Source organism: Rhinatrema bivittatum, chromosome 5 (genome assembly GCF_901001135.1).
Source record: "Rhinatrema bivittatum chromosome 5, aRhiBiv1.1, whole genome shotgun sequence".
Taxonomy (NCBI): Eukaryota; Metazoa; Chordata; class Amphibia; order Gymnophiona; family Rhinatrematidae; genus Rhinatrema; species Rhinatrema bivittatum.
The window spans coordinates 67,237,669-67,261,100 of record NC_042619.1 but is presented as its reverse complement, the minus strand read 5'-3'; the positions used below and the strand labels follow the sequence as shown (position 1 = coordinate 67,261,100).

At 44.2% G+C, this 23,432-nt stretch overlaps 1 protein-coding gene across 1 annotated transcript in view; it reads right to left on the bottom strand.

The window, feature by feature from the left end:
* The window catches only part of DYNC2H1 (dynein cytoplasmic 2 heavy chain 1), a 1,848,033-nt gene that overhangs the window by 442,524 nt on the left and 1,382,077 nt on the right, over positions 1-23,432 (bottom strand). Inside the window, exons 75-76 of the mRNA XM_029602426.1 lie at positions 4,778-4,850; positions 141-301 (exon numbers count right to left, since the gene is read on the bottom strand). Coding sequence (XP_029458286.1) covers positions 141-301; positions 4,778-4,850 — 234 coding nt within the window. The remainder of the gene's footprint in view (positions 1-140; positions 302-4,777; positions 4,851-23,432) is intronic.

The window sequence follows — 23,432 nt, the reverse complement described above, 5'->3', positions numbered from 1 at the left end:
ATTTTTATTATTTTACCATGCATGTAATTATTTGTGTTACAAACTGCTTTCCTCATGCTTTGTTAACCGTTGTGATGGCTACACCGAATGACGGTATACAAAAAACCAATAAATAAAATAAATAAATATTAATGCCTTACCTCATGATAGCATTCTCTTCCAATTTCTATACTGGCAAGTTCTTGGAGCTCTTGGGAAGGATCAGCCCCAGGAGAAATAATAATTAAGATGGGCTCAATTTCTAGTGTTTCTTTGTAAAGACGTTTCAGATTCAAAGGCGGAGGGGACAACTCTTTCATTTCTGGAAAACAAAGAAATCACCACTGACACCTCTTTGGCTTTGTAGAACAAGAACAAAACTCAGTAAATATTTCTATATTTTGCATATTCATATAAAGGTAAAAATCTAAAGATAATTACTTAAGAATGGCAATTTTCAAAAGCATTTCTGTGGGTAAAATTATGTTTTACTTGCAAAAATGGGCTTTTATAAAATGATAAATCAAACAAAATCAATAGACCGTTTAAATGTATAAGTCTAGAGGATTAAACAAAGTGATATAATACAGTTTTTTACGCAAAAAAATGTTGTATTATGAGAAAGCCTAAATGGGCTAGGGTTAGAAACTTATGTGATGTTGCTGATTGTTATAAGAACATAAGAACATAAGAAAATGCCATACTGGGTCAGACCAAGGGTCCATCAAGCCCTGCATCCTGTTTCCAACAGTGGCCAATCCAGGCCATAAGAACCTGGCAAGTACCCAAAAGCTAAGTCTATTCCATGTTACCATTGCTAATGGTAGTGGCTATTCTCTAAGTGAACTTAATAGCAGGTAATGGACTTCTCCTCCAAGAACTTATCCAATCCTTTTTTAAACACAGCTATACTAACTGCACTAACCACATCCTCTGGCAACAAATTCCAGAGTTTAATTGTGCGTTGAGTAAAAAAGAACTTTCTCCGATTAGTTTTAAATGTGCCCCATGCTAACTTCATGGAGTGCCCCCTAGTCTTTCTATTATCCGAAAGAGTAAATAACCGATTCACATCTACCCATTCTAGACCTCTCATAATTTTAAACACTTCTATCATATCCCCCCTCAGCCGTCTCTTCTCCAAGCTGAAAAGTCCTAACCTCTTTAGTCTTTCCTCATAGGGGAGCTGTTCCATTCCCCTTATCATTTTGGTAGCCCTTCTCTGTACCTTCTTCATCGCAATTATATCTTTTTTGAGATGCGGCGACCAGAATTGTACACAGTATTCAAGGTGCGGTCTCACCATGGAGCGATACAGAGGCATTATGACAATTTCCGTTTTATTCACCATTCCCTTTCTAATAATTCCCAACATTCTGTTTGCTTTTTTGACTGCCGCAGCACACTCCAACGATTTCAATGTGTTATCCACTATGACGCCTAGATCTCGTTCTTGGGCTGTAGCACCTAATATGGAACCCAACATTGTGTAATTATAGCATGGGTTATTTTTCCCTATATGCATCAGCTTGCACTTATCCACAATAAATTTCATCTGCCATTTGGATGTCCAATTTTCCAGTCTCACAAGGTCTTCCTGCAATTTATCACAATCTGCTTGTGATTTAACTACTCTGAACAATTTTGTGTCATCTGCAAATTTGATTATCTCACTCGTCGTATTTCTTTCCAGATCATTTATAAATATATTGAAAAGTAAGGGTCCCAATACAGATCCCTGAGGCACTTCACTGTCCACTCCCTTCCACTGAGAAAATTGTCCATTTAATCCTACTCTCTGTTTCCTGTCTTTTAGCCAGTTTGCAATCCAGGAAAGGACATCGCCACCTATCCCATGACTTTTTACTTTTCCTAGAAGCCTCTCATGAGGAACTTTGTCAAACGCCTTCTGAAAATCCAAGTATACTACATCTACCGGTTCACCTTTATCCACATGTTTATTAACTCCTTCAAAAAAATGAAGCAGATTTGTGAGGCAAGACTTGCCCTGGGTAAAGCCATGCTGACTTTGTTCCATTAAACCATGTCTTTCTATATGTTCTGTGATTTTGATGTTTAGAACACTTTCCACTATTTTCCCTGGCACTGAAGTCAGGCTAACCGGTCTGTAGTTTCCTGGATCACCCTGGAGCCCTTTTTAATATTGGGGTTACATTTGCTATCCTCCAGTCTTCAGGTACAATGGATGATTTTAATGATAGGTTACAAATTTTTACTAATAGGTCTGAAATTTCATTTTTTAGTTCCTTCAGAACTCTGGGGTGTATACCATCCGATCCAGGTGATTGTCTGTGATTGATATTGTTACTATTTTAAAAATTATGTTTTTGTTGGCTAAGGGATATATGCTGTTTTATTCACTAATTTATTCACTTTGTTTTGTAAAACTGTATTACTGTTTACCTATGTAAGCGATCTTGGTTACTAGTTAGAAAAGTGGGAAACCAAATGGAGTTAAATAAGTATGTTTCAAGGCAGGCACTGGAAATTGTTCAATCTGTATCAATAACTTTAATTTCTCTACCTTGAGTCACTTTATAATAGTCTTTAAAATATATGACAATAAATGGTTAAAAAATAGGTTACCAGAGTTTTAGGAATGTATGTAGTGTAATCTATGCAAGAGCACCAAAGAAAAATAAAATACACAAGCATAAGAACTAGATTTCAAACTCTAAGTTCACTATACAGAAAACCAAGAAGTACAAACAGCAACAAACTACTCAGTTCTTTGAACAAAGATGCAAAATTTACCCTGTATAGAGTTATATATTCACAGAAGTTGAACATATATGTTTATATTTTTGGCCTAGCAAGTCGTCTTTGACTTTTTAGCTTTAAACCTAAACTAGAACCAACTTCAAAACTCTATTAACTACCACTTGAGATGAGAATTGAGATCTAGATAATTAAATTGTATTCATGGCAAGCAGGATATTTCTAACTGGGCCCCACCACAATAATCAAAAGCTCAACCATTTTATCGGCGTTTGTTGGATTTACAGTCAAAGACTACATCTTCTTTTGAAACTAGCAGTAGTCAGTAACCACAATTAGGGGTAGATTTTCAAAAACGGCGCGTTGGCGTACTTTTGTTGGCGCTCCAGGCGCCAACAAAAGTACGCGGGATTTTAGTAGATACGCGCGTAGCCGCGCGTATCCGCTAAAATCCTGGATCGGCCCGCGCAAGGCTACCGATTCCGTGTAGCCGGCGTGCGCCGAGCCGCGCAGCCTACCTCTGTTCCCTCCCCTCACCTTCCCCTCCCTTCCTCTACCTAACCCACCTCCCCGGCCCTGTCTAAACCCCCCCCCTACCTTTGTTGGGGGATTTACGCCTCCCAGAGGGAGAAGTAAATCCCCGCGCGCCAGTGGGCCGCTGGCGCGCCTAGACGCAACCCGGGGGCGGTTCCGGAGGGCGCGGCCACGCCCCCGGACCACCCCAGGCCGAAACCACGCCCCCGGGCCCCCCCCGAAACGCTGCGTCCCGCCCCGAAAATGGCGCGCCGCTCGGCCCCGCCCCGACACGCCCCCCTCGGAAAACACCGGGACTTACGCGAGTCCCGGGGCTCTGCGCGCGCCGGTAGGCCTATTGAACATAGGCGCACCGGCGCGCAGGGCCCTGCTCGCGTAAATCCGGGCGGATTTACGCGAGCAGGGCTCTTAAAATCCGCCCCTTAGCGTTTTGTCTAAGATCCCAAGTGTAGGATCTGAGCTTCTTTACCTTTTGGTTGAAATTGAAAGTTTGTACAATATGGGGGGAATAATGCCTTGCCACTTGACCCCACTGGGGACAAAATTATATTACAACCATTTTCAAAACTGAAGGTTTAAACCATCTATTAATAAAAGATCACTTTAAAACAATGGCAGGGGACAGTTAGAACATAACATAAGAACATAAGAAATGCTATACTGGGTCAGACCAAGGGTCCATCAATCCCAGTATCCTGTTTCCAACAGTGGCCGATCCAAGTCACAAGTACCTGGTAAATATCCAAACATTAGATAGATCACAAGCTATTATTGCTTATTAATTACAGTAAAAGCATTTTTTGGATTTATCCTCTAGAAACTTATCAAAACCTTTTTTAAACCCAGTTACACTAATTGCTGTAACCACATCCTCTGGCAATGAATTCCAGAGCTTAACTATGCACTGAGTAAAAAAGAATTTCTTCAATTTGTTTTAAATGAGCTATTTGCTAATTTCATGGAGTGCTCACGGGTCCTTCTATTATCTGAGAGAGTAAATAACTGATTTACATTAACTTGTTCAAGTCCTTTAATGATTTTGTAGACCTCTATCATATCCTCCCGTAGTCGTCTCTTCTCCAAACTGAACAGCTCTAACTTCTTTAGTCTTTCCTCATAGGATAGCCATTCCATGCCCCTTATCATTTTGGTCACCCTTCTCTGCACTTTCCTTTCTTCGAGCTGCAAACATTGCCTTTAGAACTCACAATCCTAGCTAGTCCAAGAGGAGGATATATGCTTTAACAAATAGTTAACTCCCAACACTTAGAGGCCTTATGAACTTTCTTTTTCTACAATTAGATCAGTTAAGATATCTAGTCATTCTCTCTAAAGAAGTGAAAATAAAGTTTAAAATAGTATTCTTTGTTAAACTCCCAGCATATTTGGGTATATAAAGCAAATTCAATTCATCTTATGTACACAGAAAATACATAAAAGCTAGTAAACTAGAAGAAAGATTATAGAAGAAATATTAATTTTGTACTACATGCAAAAGTTGCTGATTAAACATATAAAAACGTACCAAGAGCTTTACAGGCAAAAAGGGCCATTGCACTTTGAAGTCTGTCTGGTCTGATTGCTTGAATCAGAAGGACCTAAGGAGAAAGACCTGGATTAAATAAGTGAATACAGAAGGAGATAGGTAATAATCAAATAAGCACCATGGAGGCAATTTCTAAACTATCTGCAAAGACCATGCATACATTTTACCAGCGGGCTTTTCAAAGTGAAAGCATGCATATTCTTTTGTTCTGAAACTTGTTGCAAGTGAAAAGTATGCAAGGCCATTTGTACTTGCTATTTCTGTGGGTAGATGTTTACTAGAAAACTACATGTAAAGAGTTGAAAATACTATCTATGTACACGTTTCCTCCCCCAGCCTAAACACACCCTCAGGAACATCACACACTATGGAACACTACTTAGATTTTTAGTCACAATGAAGAAGAACAATTTTCAGACAGTTCATTAACACAGGTAAAATGTTTTTTATCCATATAAATCGCTTTGAAAATTGGCCTCTATACTTAGAGAACATATTTGGAATCCAATTCAAGCCTTTGTTTCTGACTTTACATTTTCTAGATCAGTGGCTTTCAACCAGTATAACAGGACATATTGGCGTATCACCAAAATTTGACATAGACAGGAAGACTATGCTTTCTATAACAGTCACATGTGCCTTCTAGATGAGGACAGGTCAGAGCAGAGAGCCAGGTACTTGAAATCCTCTTTGCTGCTCTCTGTTGCTGTTTTCTCCCCATCCCAGAAATCACTATCACTGTCAGACCAAGCTGGAAATGTGGTTGTGCTATCTCTCCCCCCCCCCCCCACCTCTCTGTCCCTCAGTGATCACCATCAGCACATACAGTGCCATCAGTTATATTATTGCCACTACCAGCCTAGGTTATAAATACTGCATCCTGTTCTCTCCCCTATAGTTGTGGTCACTACTGCCAAGCCTAGCTTGGAAATGTGAGGTCCTGCTCCCTGCTCTGTGACAGCAATCACCACTATTGCTAATTGAAAAGGAGAAGATGGTTCACAGCATTCTCCAATTTTCTTTCTCCTGATGGCTCTGATTGTTATTTGGAGAGAGTACGTTTTAAAAGGATTGGGGGCGGGGGAGGGTATTGAAAGTGGAATGAAAGAGGGGATGAGCCAGGGGAGCATGAGAGCAAAAGAATGAGCCTGGTGCAGTGGTGTTGCTAACAGGGGGAAGGGGAGTCAGGAGTGGCAAATACTTCACCCCCAAAAAACATCTTGCAGGATTGAGATTAGGTGGGGATTTAGGGATGGGGAGAAACCCAGTGGCTGGATGAGAATGGAGGTATGGAATTTGGGAGATTGAGTGGAGACTCAGGAATTAGGGAGATAGAGGGTACTAAATGACTAGGTGGATGTTATGTGTAAGGGTATGTTAGGTAGGCTGGGGTTTGTGACAGAGGTACAGAAAGGTGGGGTGGGATGAAGAGAATATGTGAAGCTGGAGGGACTGGAAGGGGCGAGACAAGAAGAAAATGGGTGAGCTGGGGAGAAGGGGATAGTGTTAAAAGACAAGAAATGGCTGGAGGCCAGGGAGGGGATAAGTGGTAGGAGCTAGGGCTAATGAGAAGATGAGAGGCAGAGGAGAGCAGATAAGGGCAGGGGAGGAGGGAAGTATGAAAACAATCTGGGGAGGAGGTAAAAGAAAAGGAATGGGAAGCAGGGGTGAGGGTAAAAGAAAAATGGGACTAAAAGCCAGATTGGAATGAGTGACAGCAAAGGAAATGTGGCTAGAGAAGAAATGAAAGTCAGAGAAATGTCGATAAAGAGGAGAGTACAGAGGGCAGATATGGGGAACAAGGGTGTGGATGAGAGATAGAGGGAGAACAGAAGGCTGGAGAAGCAATGAGAGACAGAGAGAGGAATGGTTTGACTGGAAAGAATGAAAGTGGGAGATGGAAACTGATAGGTGAGAGAGGAGAAGGAGAGGTAAAATCTAGCTATGAGTGGATAGAGAAGCAAAGAAAGGAGAAACTGAGAAAAAAAGATTTAGATTTAATTATTTACTTTTACAAATCTAAGCTCAAAGCAAGTTATAATCACAGTAGAAGAGGTATAGTCATGCCTCAGATGGTTGGATGTTTATATATGAAGCAATGGAGGGGTAAGTGATTTACCCAAAACCACAAGAAGTGGAAATGAGAGACCAGGTTAGAAAAATACAATTTTCAAATGAGCAAGTCACTTTGCCCTCCATTGCCTCAGGTACAAATTTATAGGGTCATTCATCAAAAAAGCATTATGGCGTTAACGCCCGCGATACTAATGGTATTGCATTGTGGAAATGCAAAGTTTTGATAGAGGCGGGATCAGGGAGGGGTTTGGGTAGGATTAATGAAAATGAAGGGTATTATCGCACCGTGAATTCCACTATTGCATGCTTTTAACGCTGAAAATAACTATACCTTTTTTCCTGGTGTTAAGCTGTGCGAAATGCTCATAATGCAATTGGAGCAGACTGGGAGGGAACTGATGATGGGCTGATCTTGTCACCGTACCTGTTTTTAAAAAATTACCCCACCCGCACGTGCACGCGTGGATATTAAAATCTGGCGCACAGGAATCGTATTTTATAATATGCGCACAGCGATGCGTGCATGTTATAAAATAGCGGTGTCCATGTGCAGGCACTGGGAACCGTTTGCACATGGGTTTTAAAATCGACCCTTGTAGTTTTTAGTGAATGGAATGTGGCAATTTTGGGAATGTGCATTTCTTAAATCTTTCTATATGGCTTTTGAGTGTCTTTTTTGCAGGTTTTTTGCTACTGTACAGTGTCTGGCAGTGGAAAGATTTTGAGTTGCTGTTTTAGAGGTATTACCAGAATAATTTTGTATGATGAGTTGAAAGGAGAAACATCCTAATTCTGTTCTGAATAACTCCAGAATAAGTCAAAATGTTTTGATGTTGATGTAAGAAAGTTTGTCTATTCTTCAATTGTTTATTAAGAAACTAGGGTGCAGTACATCAGTCCCACAATTTTCTATGATGAAGTGAAGATAAAAATTTGTGAAAAATATAATTTAATAACTTTTATTTCAATAACATAACAAATTAAGAATATTTCATCTTCTTGTGCCATTTTTAACAGTAATATAATAATTAGCATTTTTTAAAATTCTGATGTGGTGTGTAGTGTGCAGTGTGTAACGCATATGAACATCATCTTTCAGGAGTGTCACAATGGAAGAAAAGTTTAGAGTCACTGTTTTACATTAAGGAATTTTGCTGAATCAAAAAAACCCCAAAATATTTGGCAAATCCCATAAAATTATTTATAATAGTTGTACATGCAAAAAAAAAAAATCCCAATTTATGATCTCCATGTAACATTTAACCAGCTAAAAAGTTTGAATCAGGCTATCACATTGAAGTTAAATACAAAGACCATTAATTTCTAGCTTATGATACACATTCTCATGTTCCTTTCTCAAGAAACTATAAGCAAGAATATAGAGAAATAAAGAAAAAGAGCAGTTCTTTCAGGGGTTTTTGCTCAGCAAATTCCTCCTGCTTCTTTTGGCATCCAGTTCAATTGGAACTGGCCTCTATTCTATTGGGTTATGACAAAATGAACCTTCATTTGCAATTACCCAGGATTTCACTTATTTTATATCCTGCTTTTGCCTCAGTTCAGCAATCACAGTGTCAGTCGTCAGCCAGAGGCAATAAGTCACAGTTCCCTCTGAATCCTAGCTGATATGAGCCACAAGTCTGGCCATTAAAGTGTTACCAAGGAGCAATCGCAATTACACATTCCTCTTAGAGGCTTTGAATGCTGCCTCAACAGCAAGGAACCAAATAACATTTTGTTGTTGTTTTTTATATTTTATTGAATTTTGTGAAATACATATAACAATATAAATGTATTGCAGTAGACAACAATAAACCATGAATAAATACGTGAAATATGAAGTCTTTTGCTCATTTCTTACGGCAGTTTACAAATGGAACATTGATATCACTATTCCCTACTTCCCAATTCCTCCCCCTGAGTCCTCGCTTAAGCAGATAGTTAGTGTCCAACCGTAGGTAGTGGTAATGATGAATGACTTCGTAAGATCCATTGATCGTCACATTGTCTCTTGATATGCAGTCTCACATGTATTGCCAGTGTAGTACAGGTGTTTCTTGTCCCAGGAGGTATCCGACACAGGGTGCCATATAATAGGATAAATAATATGTATCAGAAAGTAGAAAGCAATAAGAAGAAAGAAGAATTAAGAAGGAGTAAGAAATAGTAGGAGGATTCAATAGCCCCTAGGGAGTATAGCCTATTAACATGTCAAACACTCAGGTTATCATTTTAAATTTTCAAACAAGCAAAGTGTACGTTAAGTATATTAGTATAGCCATAGATAGATGACAGATAACAGTAATTCTCAGCGTATGCCGCAAGGTGGTCGCAGAGGCTTCCAAATCAAAATGTTTTGGCTATTTTCTCATGCTGTACTGCAGTTAAGAAGTGCAAGCGCCTATGGACTTGCAGTTTCATTAATATCTCTCCTAACGTTGGAATTTTTTTAGATTTCTATAGCTGAACAATGGTGATGTGTGCAGCTAATAAAATATACGTACTTAGTGTTTGTTGATTCCCAATTAACAGTTCTATAGGAGCATTCAAGAGTGCTGATATGGGTTTTAGGATAATGTTAACCATAAGTATCTGAATTAACCACTGACTTATAGCGTGCCAGAATGGAATGATCTTTTTACATTCCCACCATATATGCAAATAAGATCCATCATCCCCACATTTATTTATTTATTTATTTAAGGTTTTTTTATACCGGCATTCAAGAACTCATTCTCATCATGTCGGTTTACAGAAAACAGGGGTGCAAAAATATAACCAAAAACATAAATAAACGTGGAGAAGAGAAGCAGTTACAATTAACAAGGGTTCATGAACTGGGATTATAAGAAATAAAAGAGATAGAGGAGGATAATTATATACAAGTGTACAATGTAAATAAGGAGTCCTCTGTATATACAAGAGAACAAAATAAATATGGAGTCCACTATATACAGCTACTTAGCATAGGAGTCATTGATGGATCTTGTTAGGTGGAGTTCGGGAAGGCTTGCCTGAAAAGCCATGTCTTAAGTCTTTTCCTAAACGTTAAGAGGCACGGTTCGTTTCTTAGATCTGGTGGGATAGAGTTCCATAGCGGAGGGCCTGCTGTTGAAAGGGCTCGGTCTCTCAAGGTTCTGTGATTAGTAGTTTTTACGGGTGGAACAAGGAGGCATCCTGTGTAGGCTTCCCTAGTCGGTCTTGTTGATTCGTGAACACGGGGAGGAATTTGTAGGTCGATTATGGTGTGTTGGTGAATGATTTTGTATAATAATGTGATGGATTTGTAAATTACTCTGAAGTGGATTTGTAACCAGTGGAGGGCTTGAAGGACTGGAGAGATGTGGTCTCTTTTTCTGGTGTTTGTTAGTAAACGTGCTGCTGCGTTTTGGACCATTAGGAGTGGTTTTGTATATGAGGAGGGGAGGCCAAGAAGAGTCGCGTTGCAGTAGTCTAATTTGGAGAAGATGAGGGCTTGGAGAATGGTTCTGAAATCTTTGGCGTGGAAGAGTGGTCTTATCCTTTTTAAGACTTGCAGTTTATAGAAGCAGTCTTTGGTTGTTTTGTTGATGTGGGCTTTGAAGTTCAATTTATTGTCGATTAGGACACCTAGATCCCTTACATGAGTGGTTTGTAGGTTGGTTGGAAGACAGACTGTGGGTTTGTTATCGGGAGTTATGAGTAGGACTTCAGTTTTAGATGAGTTTAGTACCAGATTAAGGCTGTTGAGGAGGCTTTTAATTTCTAGGTGGCAGGATTCCCAGAATTCGAGGGTTTTTGAGTATGATTCTTTGATAGGGATCAGGATCTGGATGTCGTCCGCATAGAGAAAGTGTATTAAGTTGAGGTTGGTGAGGAGTTGGCATAGTGGGAGGAGGTAAATATTAAAGAGTGTAGGGGATAAGGAGGAACCTTGTGGGACTCCGACGGTCGAGTCGTGGCGTGCTGATTCTTTGTTCTGTATTTTTACCTTGTAGCCTCTGTTGGTTAGAAATGATTTGAACCAGGAGAGCGCTAAGCCAGAGATTCCTATAGCAGCTAACTGTTTAATGAGGATCGCGTGGTTTACGGTATCGAAAGCTGCTGAAAGGTCTAGAAGGACCAGCAGAAATGATTGTCCTTTGTCTGTACCTAGGATGAGGAGGTCTGTTAGGGATGTAAGAAGGGATTCTGTGCCACGATTTTTGCGGAATCCATGTTGTGAGGCGGAAAGCAGTTTGTTATCTTCAATGAAGTCCGATAGTTGGGAGTTAACAAGCTTTTCCATAATCTTGGCTATGATAGGTAGATTAGCTATTGGGCGGTAATTGTTGGGGTCTTTTAGGTCCAGGTTGGGTTTTTTTAAAAGTGGTTTGAGTGAGGCTTGTTTGAGGTCTTCTGGGAAGGAACCTTGTGAGAGCGAACAATTGATTATGTCAGCCAATGTTTTGGAGATGGTTTCTGGTATTGTGAGGAGAAGTTTTGTTGGTATATGGTCCGCTGGGTGCGAAGATGGTTTCATTTTTCTAAGGATGGTTTGGATTTCGGAGGAGGAGGTAGGTTCAAACATTTCTAGGTGAGTGTTTTTGATGTGGGGCATGAGAGCTTGAGTTAGGGGAGCGATATTGGAGGGAAGTTGAGTAAGAAGATTCTTGATTTTGTTTTGAAAGAAGAGAGCGAGTTCATCTGCTTTGGTTTGAGCTTGATTACTAGGGCATTCTGGTGAGGGAACTTGGGTGAGGGTGGAAACGTAGTTGAATAAAGCTTTTGCGTCAAAGACTAAGTTGTGAATTCTGGAGGCGAAAAAGTCTCTTTTTGCTTTGGAGGTGTAGGCCTTGTATTGTTGTAGCGGGCATTTGTAGTCTGAGAGTGTGCTGAGATTTGGAGTTTTCCGCCAGTTAGATTCCTTTTGTCTTAGTATTTGTTTAATCCTTCTAAGATCGTTTGAGAACCATGGTTGATTTTTGGAGGCATCTGGGTGAGATTTTTTTGTTGTAAGTGGGCAGAGCTTATTGGCTATTGATTCCGTGATCGTATTCCAGGAGTGTAAAGCAATATTAGGATCAGTGAGAATTATATCGGGAAGGTGTTTGGTTAGTTGATTGGTAAGGTCATCTGGATTACAGGGTTTCCTGTAGGTAAAGGATGGAGAAGGTGTGTGACTGGTAGTAGATTTTTCCAGTGAGAATGATGTAGAAATGAGGGAGTGATCAGACCAGGGTACCTTCAGATTTTTTATTGGAGAAGTCGATTTTATGCCTTTGTTGATAAAGATCAGGTCTAGTGTGTGGCCTGCTTTATGTGTCGGGTTTTTGACTATTTGGGAGAAGCCCATCGCTGAGAATGCTAGAAGAAGAGTTTGGCAGCTAGGTGAGAGAGCAGGGTTGTCCATGTGGAGATTAAAATCTCCGAGTATTATTGCTGGGGTGTCCAGGTTGAGGAGTGTTGTTGTTATTTCGATGATGGATGAGACGTCAGATTCTAAGAGTCCCGGGGGGGCGTAGACTAGAAGTATTTGGAGTTGGTGAGATGTGAAGAAGCCTATCTCAAGTTTATTATTGGAGTGGATCGGATGTTGAGAGAATTTGAGGTCTTTTTTTGTAGCAAGAAGGATTCCTCCTCCCCTTTTTTTCAGTCTAGGAAGGGAGAAGATATCGTAGGTTAGCGTCGGTAATTGGTTTAAGATTGCCGTATCTGATGGTTTCAGCCATGTTTCTGTTATTGCGCAAATGTCAGGCTTGGTGTCGGTGAGGTAGTCATTGAGAATTAGCGACTTTTTAGTTATAGATTGCGCATTGAAGAGCGATAGGGTGAATAGGGTGAGGCCTAGTAGTTGTGTTATCGGTGCTATTAGTATTGGTGTGAGTGATTTTAGGTTGTGGAGGTTTGCTTGTCTGGTTAGATTTCTTTTCTGTGGGAAGTAGTGATGTATGATTGGGATTGAGAATGTTGGATGCATTTTGGAGGCTGGATCCTTTTAAATTGTATGTGTTGTTATATAGGATGTTTGATTCGATTGAGTGCAGTTGTTGAATGGATTTGTTGAGTTGTGGAGTAGTTGCTGGGTTGATGCTGGAGTCCTGTAGAATTGTTCGAGTGTGGCTTCAGTTGTGAGGTTGATTGTCTTTGTCTGGAGTGGTTGAGTGGGTGCTGTATTCCTGTGCGTTGTCAGAGTATGTCACCTGAGCAGTCGTTTGTCTGTGGCTGTGTCGTCATGCATTGGAAGTTTCAGATGGAGTGATTGAGTGTTAGATGGTTGACTTGGATGGTGTAGACGGTCCTGTTCTGGCACGTTAGAGGGCTTGGTGGATTTTAGTAAGAGTCCGGCTGGCTTCCGGTAGTTAGAAGAGGTAGGTGGGAGAAATGGGTGGTCAAGGGCTCAGGGTCTCTCAGGGGCTGCACGAAGGGGCGCACAAAGGGGCAGGCCCCTTTGTCGCTCTCCTTCGGCGCGCGACGCTCGGCGCCTCGGATGTCCGTAATTAAATACCTCGCGTGCTTCTCCTGGATTGGTTGATGAAGATTGGAAATAGGAGGGCCTGTCTTGTGGCTTCCTGCGGTGGTGGGCGGAGAGCGGAGAATCAGCCGGATCGGCGCGATTTCAAGCAGGAGGAGGTAAGTGTGGAACTTCCCCGTGGCCGGGGCGGGGGCCCACGGAGGTAGGGCGAGATTTAAAGGCCTTACCCCGATGGGCTCAAGCGCCGGCTGCGCGGGCCTCTCTCCCAGCACCTATCTGCTCCAGGGACCTGCTCTCCACATTGCAGTCTGCGGCAAAGAGGGCGACTGAGATCGAGCCGGCGTTTTTAAATTTGGCGCGGTCGCGTTGGTTTGACGTCACTGGCGCGACTGGGTCGTCTTGGGCGTCGTCGGACTATCGGTCGGTGCCGGACGGCCTGGCTTGTGGCTTCCTGCGGCGGTGGGCGGAGAGCGGAGAATCAGCCGGATCGGCGCGATTTCAAGCAGGAGGAGGTAAGTGTGGAACTTCCCCGTGGCCGGGGCCCACGGAGGTAGGGCGAGATTTAAAGGCCTTACCCCGATGGGCTCAAGCGCCGGCTGCGCGGGCCTCTCTCCCAGCACCTATCTGCTCCGGGGACCTGCTCTCCACGTTGCAGTCTGCGGCAAACGTCTGCATTCCCTCCAGCATTTTGGTGATAGAGATAGATACATACTATGCAGTTTTACGGGGTCTAAGTGAAACCTGTTTAGCATCCTATAGCTGTTTTCTTGTAGGTGAGCAGAAATAGAGCACTTACTGGCTTTTTGAAAAATCAGGTTTCTTAATTTAGGATGTATTTGGTCTCCTAGGTCTGCCTCCCATTTTAACAAGTGGGGAAGGTTTGGGTTGACATTAGTAGTAAGCATAGAGTATAATTTGGAAACCCCTTTAGATATGGCATCCGCTTTGATACACATATTCTCAAAAAGTGAGCATGTACATCTTGTTGTGGAGCGCTAGGAGAGCGATCCCACTCCTGGGTGATGTGTGTCTTTGGGCCACGGCTCGACCCCAGAGGGCTCTGAAGAGGTGCCGCGGGAGGCGTGGCATGCCCGAGCATGGGCTGGACGGGAGCAGGGCTGGAGTGACATGGAAGACAGGCCCTCCTCCGGACCAGCACGCTTCGGAAGACCCAACAACGCAATGTTGGTCTTGTGAACAGTCCTCCGACCGTTCCTAGCCCTTTCGGACCTGCCGCAGGGTACGGCACGAAGTGGCAGGCCGGATGGAGGCCAGGACAGCGAAGACTGGAACATGGATTCAGACGAGACTCAGGAACGACGTAGACTCAGGCATAGACGTGGGCTTCAGGAACGAGGTGCAGGATGCAAAGACGTGGACAGGCACAGACGTGGACTCAGGACGAAGTACTGGATGCACAGAGGTGGAGTCAGGAACGAGGGCTGAAGGAAGACATGGGCACTGTCCCTCAGGGCGCCCTACTCAGACCACCCGCGGGACTGAGTCGCGGACCACCCTGTGAGCGGGAGAGCACAGGGAAGAGCAGGTTGCTGCACTCCTGGCAGCTTCGAGGCAAGGATACGCTGCACTCCTGGCAGCTTCGAGGCAAGGATACGCTGCACTCCTGGCAGCTTCGAGGCAGGATAAAGATTCAGGATCAGGAACAAGGATTAAGACAGACCTCAGTGCTGGAACAAGGACATCTGGAACAGCAGGAACACGGATACTGGAACAGGAGACACACCTCAGGGCTGGAACATGGACATCTGAAACAGCAGGAACATCAGGACTGGAACACAAGTACTGGATCAAAAGACAGACCTTGGGACTGGAACGGCAAGCAGACATCAGGACTGGACGAGGAGCTCCGACAGGTAACAAGAAACACAGGACCTTGCAGAAGTGCTGGAACACGGACGACTTCCTGGAGCGAAGGATCTCAGGAGTGACCAACTCCTTGCGAAGGCAAAGACAGACTGAAAGCTGAGCCCTTTAGTAGGGCTGAGGTGGACAACGCCCAGGGAGGGGTCAGCAGGGGGCCACACCTGGCTGGCCCTTGAAGAGGAGCAGAGAGACGCGTGCCCGCGCCCTAGGGAGCTGGAGAGAAGAGCTGGAAGCTGGTGGCGTCCTCAGCCACGTGGAAGGCCAAGGAAGCAGTGGAGCAGCCCTGGGCTGGAGCTGGGTGAAGGCAGGTCAGTGGAGCAGCTCCCAGCTGCAAGGACAGAAGCAGGAAGAAGCAGAGAGAGGTAAGGTTGGCTTCAGGCACCGGCAGAGAGAACAGAGAGCTGTAAGGACTGAAGCAGGAGAAGGGCTGACTGCAGGAACGGCTCCATGCCGTGAAGTCAGCCCCAGGAGGAGAGGTAAGAGTGCAGGCAGAGTAGAGAGCTGTAGCAGGCTGCAGGCACTGGCAGGGACGGCTTCCCAGCCAGGCAAGGACCCGGGCTGTAGCAGGCACCAGCAAAGACGGCCTGCTGACTGAAGGGCCCGGGATCGCAGCAGCACGTCAGGGGAAGGCAGGAACAGAGAAGCCGGCCTCATGGGAACAGCTGCGGGGAGCCCCAGCTGATTCAGGGAAAAAGCATCAGCAGCCCGACTGGCTGTCTGTGAGAAGGTAAGAGCCTGCCCACGCTTCTTGCGGGCAGGAGCATAACACATCTCATGTTCTGGTTTCTACGCAATTCATGAAGAAAATGTCTGGCTTGGGCATATGGCAGGAAGCTAGTCGGCATTAGGTCGTATTTGTCCATTAATTGTACCATGGTCAATATCTCCCCTCCTTGGATCAGATGCCCAAGTGTGGTAATGCCCTTATGTTGCCATTCCCTAAAAGCCTCAGATTGATGTCCAATTGCAAACTTCTTATTGTGGGCTAAATCATCGAGAAAACTGTCAACAATCAACTTACAGACCACCTAGACGCCCACAACTTTCTTCAGAAAATTCTACAGCACAGAGACCCTCCTCCTCGCTCTCACCGACACCATCCTACGAGGTCGTGACAGTGGCAAAACATTCCTCCTGATACTCCTTGATATATCAGCCGCCTTTGACACCATCAACCACAGAACACTCCTCACCAGGCTTAAAGAAATCGGTCTTCAAGACACTACACTCAATTGGTTCAAATCCTACCTCACTAACAGATCCTTCATTGTCAAGACAAACTCATCTGAATCCTCCCAAGTGCCCCTCACACATGGAGTCCCTCAAGGTTCTTCACTATCTTCAACCCTCTTCAACATCTACCTCCTCCCACTATGCAAATACCTCTCAGATGCCAACCTCACCTACTTTGTCTATGCAGACGACATACAAATTCTACTCCCCATAACCAAGTCCATTGAACTCACCATGGAAAGATGGAACAAACTCAGTTCAAAACTATCACAACTGCTATCCCAACTATCTCTCTGCCTTAACCAAGCCAAAACAGAAATCATTCACATCCATGACGACCGTCCCCCTTCTCCTCTCACGAGCACCCCCTCAAACAACCCTGGGACACCAAACTTATCAAGAACCTCACTCACACCATCCACAAAAAACCTAGGAGTAACAATCGACAGCCAACTCAACTTTAAACGGCACATCTCCAATACAATCAAAGATGGATTTTTCAAGCTTCAAACACTTAAAAAACTCAAACCCCTCCTCCAACCGCACGATTTCCGAACAGTACTTCAATCAATTATTTTCTCAAAACTCGACTACTGCAACTCCCTCCTCAGTGGACTACCAGAAATCCACATCAAACCCCTCCAAGTCCTACAAAATGCTGCCGCCAGAATTATCACCAACCACAGAAAATCCTCCCACATCACACCCACTCTCAAAGACCTCCACTGGCTGCCCATCACACAAAGAATACAGTATAAAACCCTCACCCTTATACACAAAAAAATAAACAATAGCAAAATGGTCTGGCTAAACAACACTATCCAACCATACACCACACAAAGGAACCTCAGATCCTCCAACACAGGTCTCCTCTCCATCCCAAATCTCAAAAATGCTCACCTCAATGCAACACGCAAACGAGCCATTACAATAGCTGGCCCTACCCTATGGAACTCCCTCCCCACTCATCTCAGACACGAACCCTCACCACAAGTCTTCAAAAAACAGCTAAAAACATGGCTGTTCTTGAAAGCCTTCCCTCCGGATTCCCAACCCCTTCAACTGCATGTTCTTGAAAACCTGCCCACTTGACCCTTACATGCACTACCGCATATCACCCCCCTCACAACCACCCCCTCCTTTTCCCCCCCTATTCCCACCAGAACTAATCGTAATCGTAACCAATTCAAACTGTATATATTGTATATAGGTTAGATGCTACAAATTATACTCCCATTCATTTGTACTCATATGTTACAATGTTTTTTACTTCAATAGTTTAATCAATTGTTATCTTGTTAAATGTAAAATAGGGCAGATCTCGCCCTATTCAACCTGTTACCTGGAAACCGATGTGATATCTCGATCGAATGTCGGTATACAAAATAAATAAATAAATAAATAAATAAATAATGAGGTTTGATAAAAATAGGGATAATCTCCCACCATTTTCCATTTCCAGCGGTCCCAAATCTTAAGGGTGGTTTCCAGCAACCACGGTATACATAAAATATTGGTCCATGGATTTCTAGGTTGCCAAGGCATGGCAGCCATAGACATTGTATCAATCATTAATTGACCTGCTTTGACCCACTGTTTGGAATGGCAAACCCTGGTCATGTCGATCACCACTTTCAGCTGTGCAGCTACATAGTATGCTTGCAAATCTGGTACCCCGCAACCACCCTGTTTTCTATTCTGATAAAGAACGCGCATGGCCACCCTGGGGGGACGCCGATGCCAGATGAAGTCAAAGATTTTCCTTTGTGTCTTTCGCAAGAAGGACGTTGAGAGGAGAATTGGCAAGGTGGTAAATAAGTACAGAAACCGGGGTAGAACATTCATTTTAATTACTGCGATTCGACCAAGCCATGTAAAGGGACCCTTGTGCCACTTATCCAGATCTCGATCAATGGCTTTAGAAAGTGGTGTATAGTTAAGAGCATGAAGGACATCCAAATTGGCATTAATATAAACTCCCAGATATTTCAAAGCTTTTTTAGCTCACCTAAAAGGGAATCTTTTGGAAACTTGCTGTATATCACTTTGTGGTAAATTAATGCTTAATAACTCGGACTTTTCCATGTTTACTTTAAATCCAGAAACACTGCTAAATCGATTTAATTTGGATTCTACCTCTATTAGGGATTGGGCAGGATATGATAGGGTAAACATAATGTCGTATGCAAATAATGAAAGTTTGAAATTACTATCCTTTAAGGGGATTCCTGTAATACCATTGGACTTTATAGAAACATAGAAATGACGGCAGAAGAAGACCAAACGGCCCATCCAATCTGCCCAGCAAGCTACGCAGTTTATCCATTTTTTTTTTTATCTTCCCCCCCCCCCCTTTTTTTCTCCCCCTCCCCCGTCACTATTGGCTTCCAGCACCCTCCGGCCCCAATTCCCTTCCACCCCTCCACCAATGCAGAGAGCAGTGCCGTATCCGCATCCCAATGAACATCCAGCTCAATCAGGGGTAGCAATTGCCGCAATAAACGGCCACACCCCTGCCCCATACTCTTACCTACCTCTGTTTTGTTTGTTTGTTTTTTGTTTTTTTGTTTTTGTTTTTTTGTTTTTTGGAGATGGCAGCCCTCCAACCTTCCGCTCCGTGAAGGTGGAACACAAACCACTGGCATCCCGCTCCGTGAATGCCTCTGTGGCTACTGCTGCTCCGTGCAGTATTTTGCTGCCTGAAGGTGGAACAACTACTGGCCACTGGCATCCCGCTCCGTGAATGCCTCTGTGGCTACTGCCGCTCCGTGCAGTGTTTTACCACCTCCTCTATATTTACGCCCACTAGCCTTGATGGATCCACAGTGTTTATCCCACGCCCCTTTGAAGTCTTTCACAGTTTTAGACTTCACCACTTCCTCCGGAAGGGCATTCCAGGCATCCACCACCCTTTCCGTGAAGAAATACTTTCTAATTCTATTGGCAAATGGTTCAAGAAAAATGGCGAATAATAATGGGGAAAGAGGACATCCCTGTCGAGTGCCTCTTCTGATGGCAAATCTGTCTCCATATCCTCCATTGACCTTTACTGCTGCCTGCGGAGCATTATATAGTTGGAGAATCCATTGTACAAAATAAGGTCCAAGATTCATTTTAGCTAATGTTTGAAACAGGAAAGGCCAATGGACCATATTGAAGGCCTTCTCTACGTCTATGGATAACAATGCTGCGGGAATGTTCTCCCGCTTTGCCCACCATACCAGATCCAAAATTTTCCTCACATTCAGGCCGATACAGTAAGGGCGCGTAAGAAAAAGTGCGGCAGTGCAGGGCGCCCGTTCGTTTGCTGCACGCACAGTTTGGATCACATACCGTTCGATACAGTATTTAAATGGCATGCAAATGCAAGCCACGTCCAAAGCGCGTCCATGAAGCGTCCATGAAACGCAATCCATTTTACTGTATAGACCACTATACAGCGCCTATACAGTATCCTGGGTGCGCTGGTACCTGTCATTTCAAATGTCATTTCAAACTACATTTGAAATGACAGGTACCAGGAAGTGGATGGCTTTCCTACGCTCGGGCATCGGGGATTGCCAGTCCTCTCTCCCCCCCTCCCGAAGCAAGGCGCAGGGCGAAAATTGACTCGACATGCTATTAAAGCAAATAGAAAAAGTAACAAAAGTAAACTTACTGCATGCTTCCAGCAGCCCCAGTCCTCTCTCCCCTCCTCCCAAGGCGCCCACCGCGGCTCCCCTGCCTCCCGGGGGCAGCCGGCAGCGAAAGCGGCTTCCAGCAGCCCCGCTGGCGAAGGTGCATGAACGCATGTCCAATTTGGGCGCTCAAGCAGAGAAGGCGCATGAGCGCACGCCGTGACCTGAGCGCCCGGATGGACGTCCGAGGTCACGACGTGCGCTCATACGCCTTCACTGCTTGAGCGCCTAAATTGGACGTGTGTTCATGCATCTCCCCTCCTCCCGAGGCGCCCACCGCGGCTCCCCTGCCTCCCGGGGGCAGCCGGTGGTGAAAGCGGCTTCCAGCAGCCCCGCTGGCGAAGGTGCATGAACGCACGTCCAATTTGGGCGCTCAAGCAGCGAAGGCGCATGCGCGCACACCGTGACCTCGGACGTCCATCCGGGCGCTCAGGACACGGCGTGCGCTCATGCGCCTTCGCTGCTTGAGCGCCCAAATTGGATGTGCGTTCATGCACCTTCGCCTGCGGGACTGTTGGAAGCCGCTTTTGCTGCCGGCTGCCCACGGGAGGCAGGGGAGCCGCGGTGGGCGCCTCGGGAGAGGGGAGAGAGGACTGGGGCTGCTGGAAGCATGCAGTAAGTTTACTTTTGTTACTTTTTCTATTTGCTTTAATAACATGTCGAGTCGATTTTCACCCTGCGCCTTGCTTCGGGAGGGGGGAGAGAGGACTGGCAATCCCCGATGCCCGAGTGTAGGAGAACCAGGCCACACCATGTTACTCGCTTGCTCCAACCCACCCACTTATTTGCCCGGAGCCTGCCTATTGCTGTCACATCCCTCTAACGCCAGGGTCAGGGTAGGCGGTAAATTAGCGGGTTAAAGGCGCGGCAAAACAGTTGGTTAAAAAGGCGATAATCGGGCCACACGTTACTGTATGGAAGGGAATAGCTAATCCGATCGTTTACATATCATATACATGCCACGGACGGAAATGGATACATGTCGATTTAAAGAAGCGGTAAAGATTGGTAAAAACGGATAGTGAATTGCAAGTTAGACTTACGCGGCCAAATTGTGGGTAGAAAGCGGGTTAGAAACAGGGTAACCGCGGCCGCGCTTTACTGTATCAGCGTGATTGTTAGCCGCCATCCGATGGAAGAATAAACTGGGAACTACAAACTGTGCCCGCAGCACAAACCTTAACAAAAGAAAGCACTTAAACCTGACATTATGCCAGGTCTTTTCCAACTCGAGATTGCTTTTTTTTTTCAGCCTGCTTTCTTTTAGTTTTTTTTTTTTTGTTGAAGCACGCAGCTGTCTGAATTGAATAAGGTGTCCGAATTCTGAACCCCACACTGCATCGCCTTTCTATCCTTGGGCCGCTAGACTCTCTGGTTGGGTGCTTTGTTTATGTGCCGCTCACCTTTTAGGCCGTTTAGCCTGCTGCCATTTTGAAACTATGGCGCCTCGTGGTTTAGCAGCCTCTTTCAATTGCGCCGGAAGCTCTAGCGGGATACCTGCATCAAGAAAAGCCGGTATGGCGTCGGAAACCGACTTTATTCTTTAAGTTTTACCCGCATGTTGGAAAGATAAGGCGAAAGGAAAATTCCATCTATATTTAATGTCTGCTCGCCGTAATGCCTATGTCGCCATGTGTAGGTCGTACCATTTTGTTTTAGAGTGCTCGTGGCGAGATCTTGGAACACTGTGACCTCCATGTTTTGCCAGTTCCATAATTTTTTCTTGTGTGCAATGGCCAGCAATTGCTCCTTCTAGGTAAAGCTTTGAAAATTTAGGATCAGGTCTCGCAGTCTGGTATCTCTCCGTGCTCCCAGCGCCTGGTGGGCCCTTTCGATGAGAATGACGGTGGAATCTTCGTCCCCACTCTGCTCGCTCCCTGGAGACTGTTGGGTCCAGAGAAAGCTGCAAAAAGCTTTAGCCGTAGCCATGCTGTCCTCATATTCCTTGGTCTCCAGGATCCCACGGAGTCTTATATTATGGCGCCTCGATCTGTTCTCCAGATCTTCTAGCTTTTCCATGATCGAGGCTAGCTCTAGGGTTGTCTCATCTTTATTTTTTTCTAATTCTTTTATGGTTGCGTCCTGATCCTCAATGCATGTATCTAGCTCATCGACCTTATGCCCAAGAGCTAAAACATCATCTCTGAGCTCCGCAAACGAAGCCAGCAACTCACGCTTGTTACTTTTAATTTCTGAGCGGAGGTCAATAAACCATTCCCTCATTTGGGACTTAGTAGGTAGGTCAGCCATAGTCGGTATAGAGTCCACCGTTTCTGTGGGGATAAAATTGGGGCCTCCACTTCTAGACCATCCCCTCTCCCGCCACACATTCAGCTATCTCGATCCCGGTTTTTTTGGAGTCCACTGCCATTCTTGTAAAAGAGAACTTCTGCAACTCACTTTTTTTCTTTGTAGTCATCAGTCTGCATGTGGGGTTCAGATTTTGCACTTTTAATTAATCTGTGCTGTCGTTTTCGGGTTACTTAGGTGGGCGATCTTGGGAGCTTCTGAGTTAAGCAACCATCTTGCCTTGTGGTGAACAGCGCCCCCAAATAACATTTTTAATAATTTACATGAAAGCTATCATTTGTTCAATGGAAAATAACTGAAATTTCAAAAGCAATTTGCATTTGACACATAACTGCAAACAGTTACAACAATAACAAATACAATATCAGAATTTATATCAGATCAAAAGAGCATACTATTTACATAGGGGGTAAATTTCCAAAGAGTTGTGCATGTAAAAATTAGCATATAAGTGTGTAAAAAGCCTGTACTCATGTAATCGTTATTTTATAAAAGTCAAAACTACATTCGTACTTTACGTTTTGCGTGCCATAAAAAAGAAGCAGTATAGGGGTATTCTGGGGCAGGGCCATCAGTTATATTTGGTTAAGTTTATCTGAATCGCCAACCTTGACAACTGTCTCTGGAACAGATATCTCTGCAACATCCTTCTCAGTAAACTTCGAAGCAAAGAATTCATTAGTTATTCTGTTATGGCCTTATCTTCCCTAAGTGCTCCTTTATCCCCTTGTTCATCTAACAGTCCAATCAATTCCTTATAGGCTTCTTGCTTCAGATATATTTTTAAAAGTTTTTATTATGAGTTTTTGCCTCCACAGCCAACTTTATTTCAAAATTCTTTCTTAGCCTGTCTTAACAATGTTTTACACTTAACTTGACAATGCTTATGCTTTTTACCATTTTCTTCAGAAGGATACTTCTTCCAGTTTTTGGATGTTTTTTTTTGGCTAAAATAGCCTCTTTCACCTCACCTTTTAACCATGAAAGTAATCGTTTTGTTTTCCTTCCACCTTTCTTAATG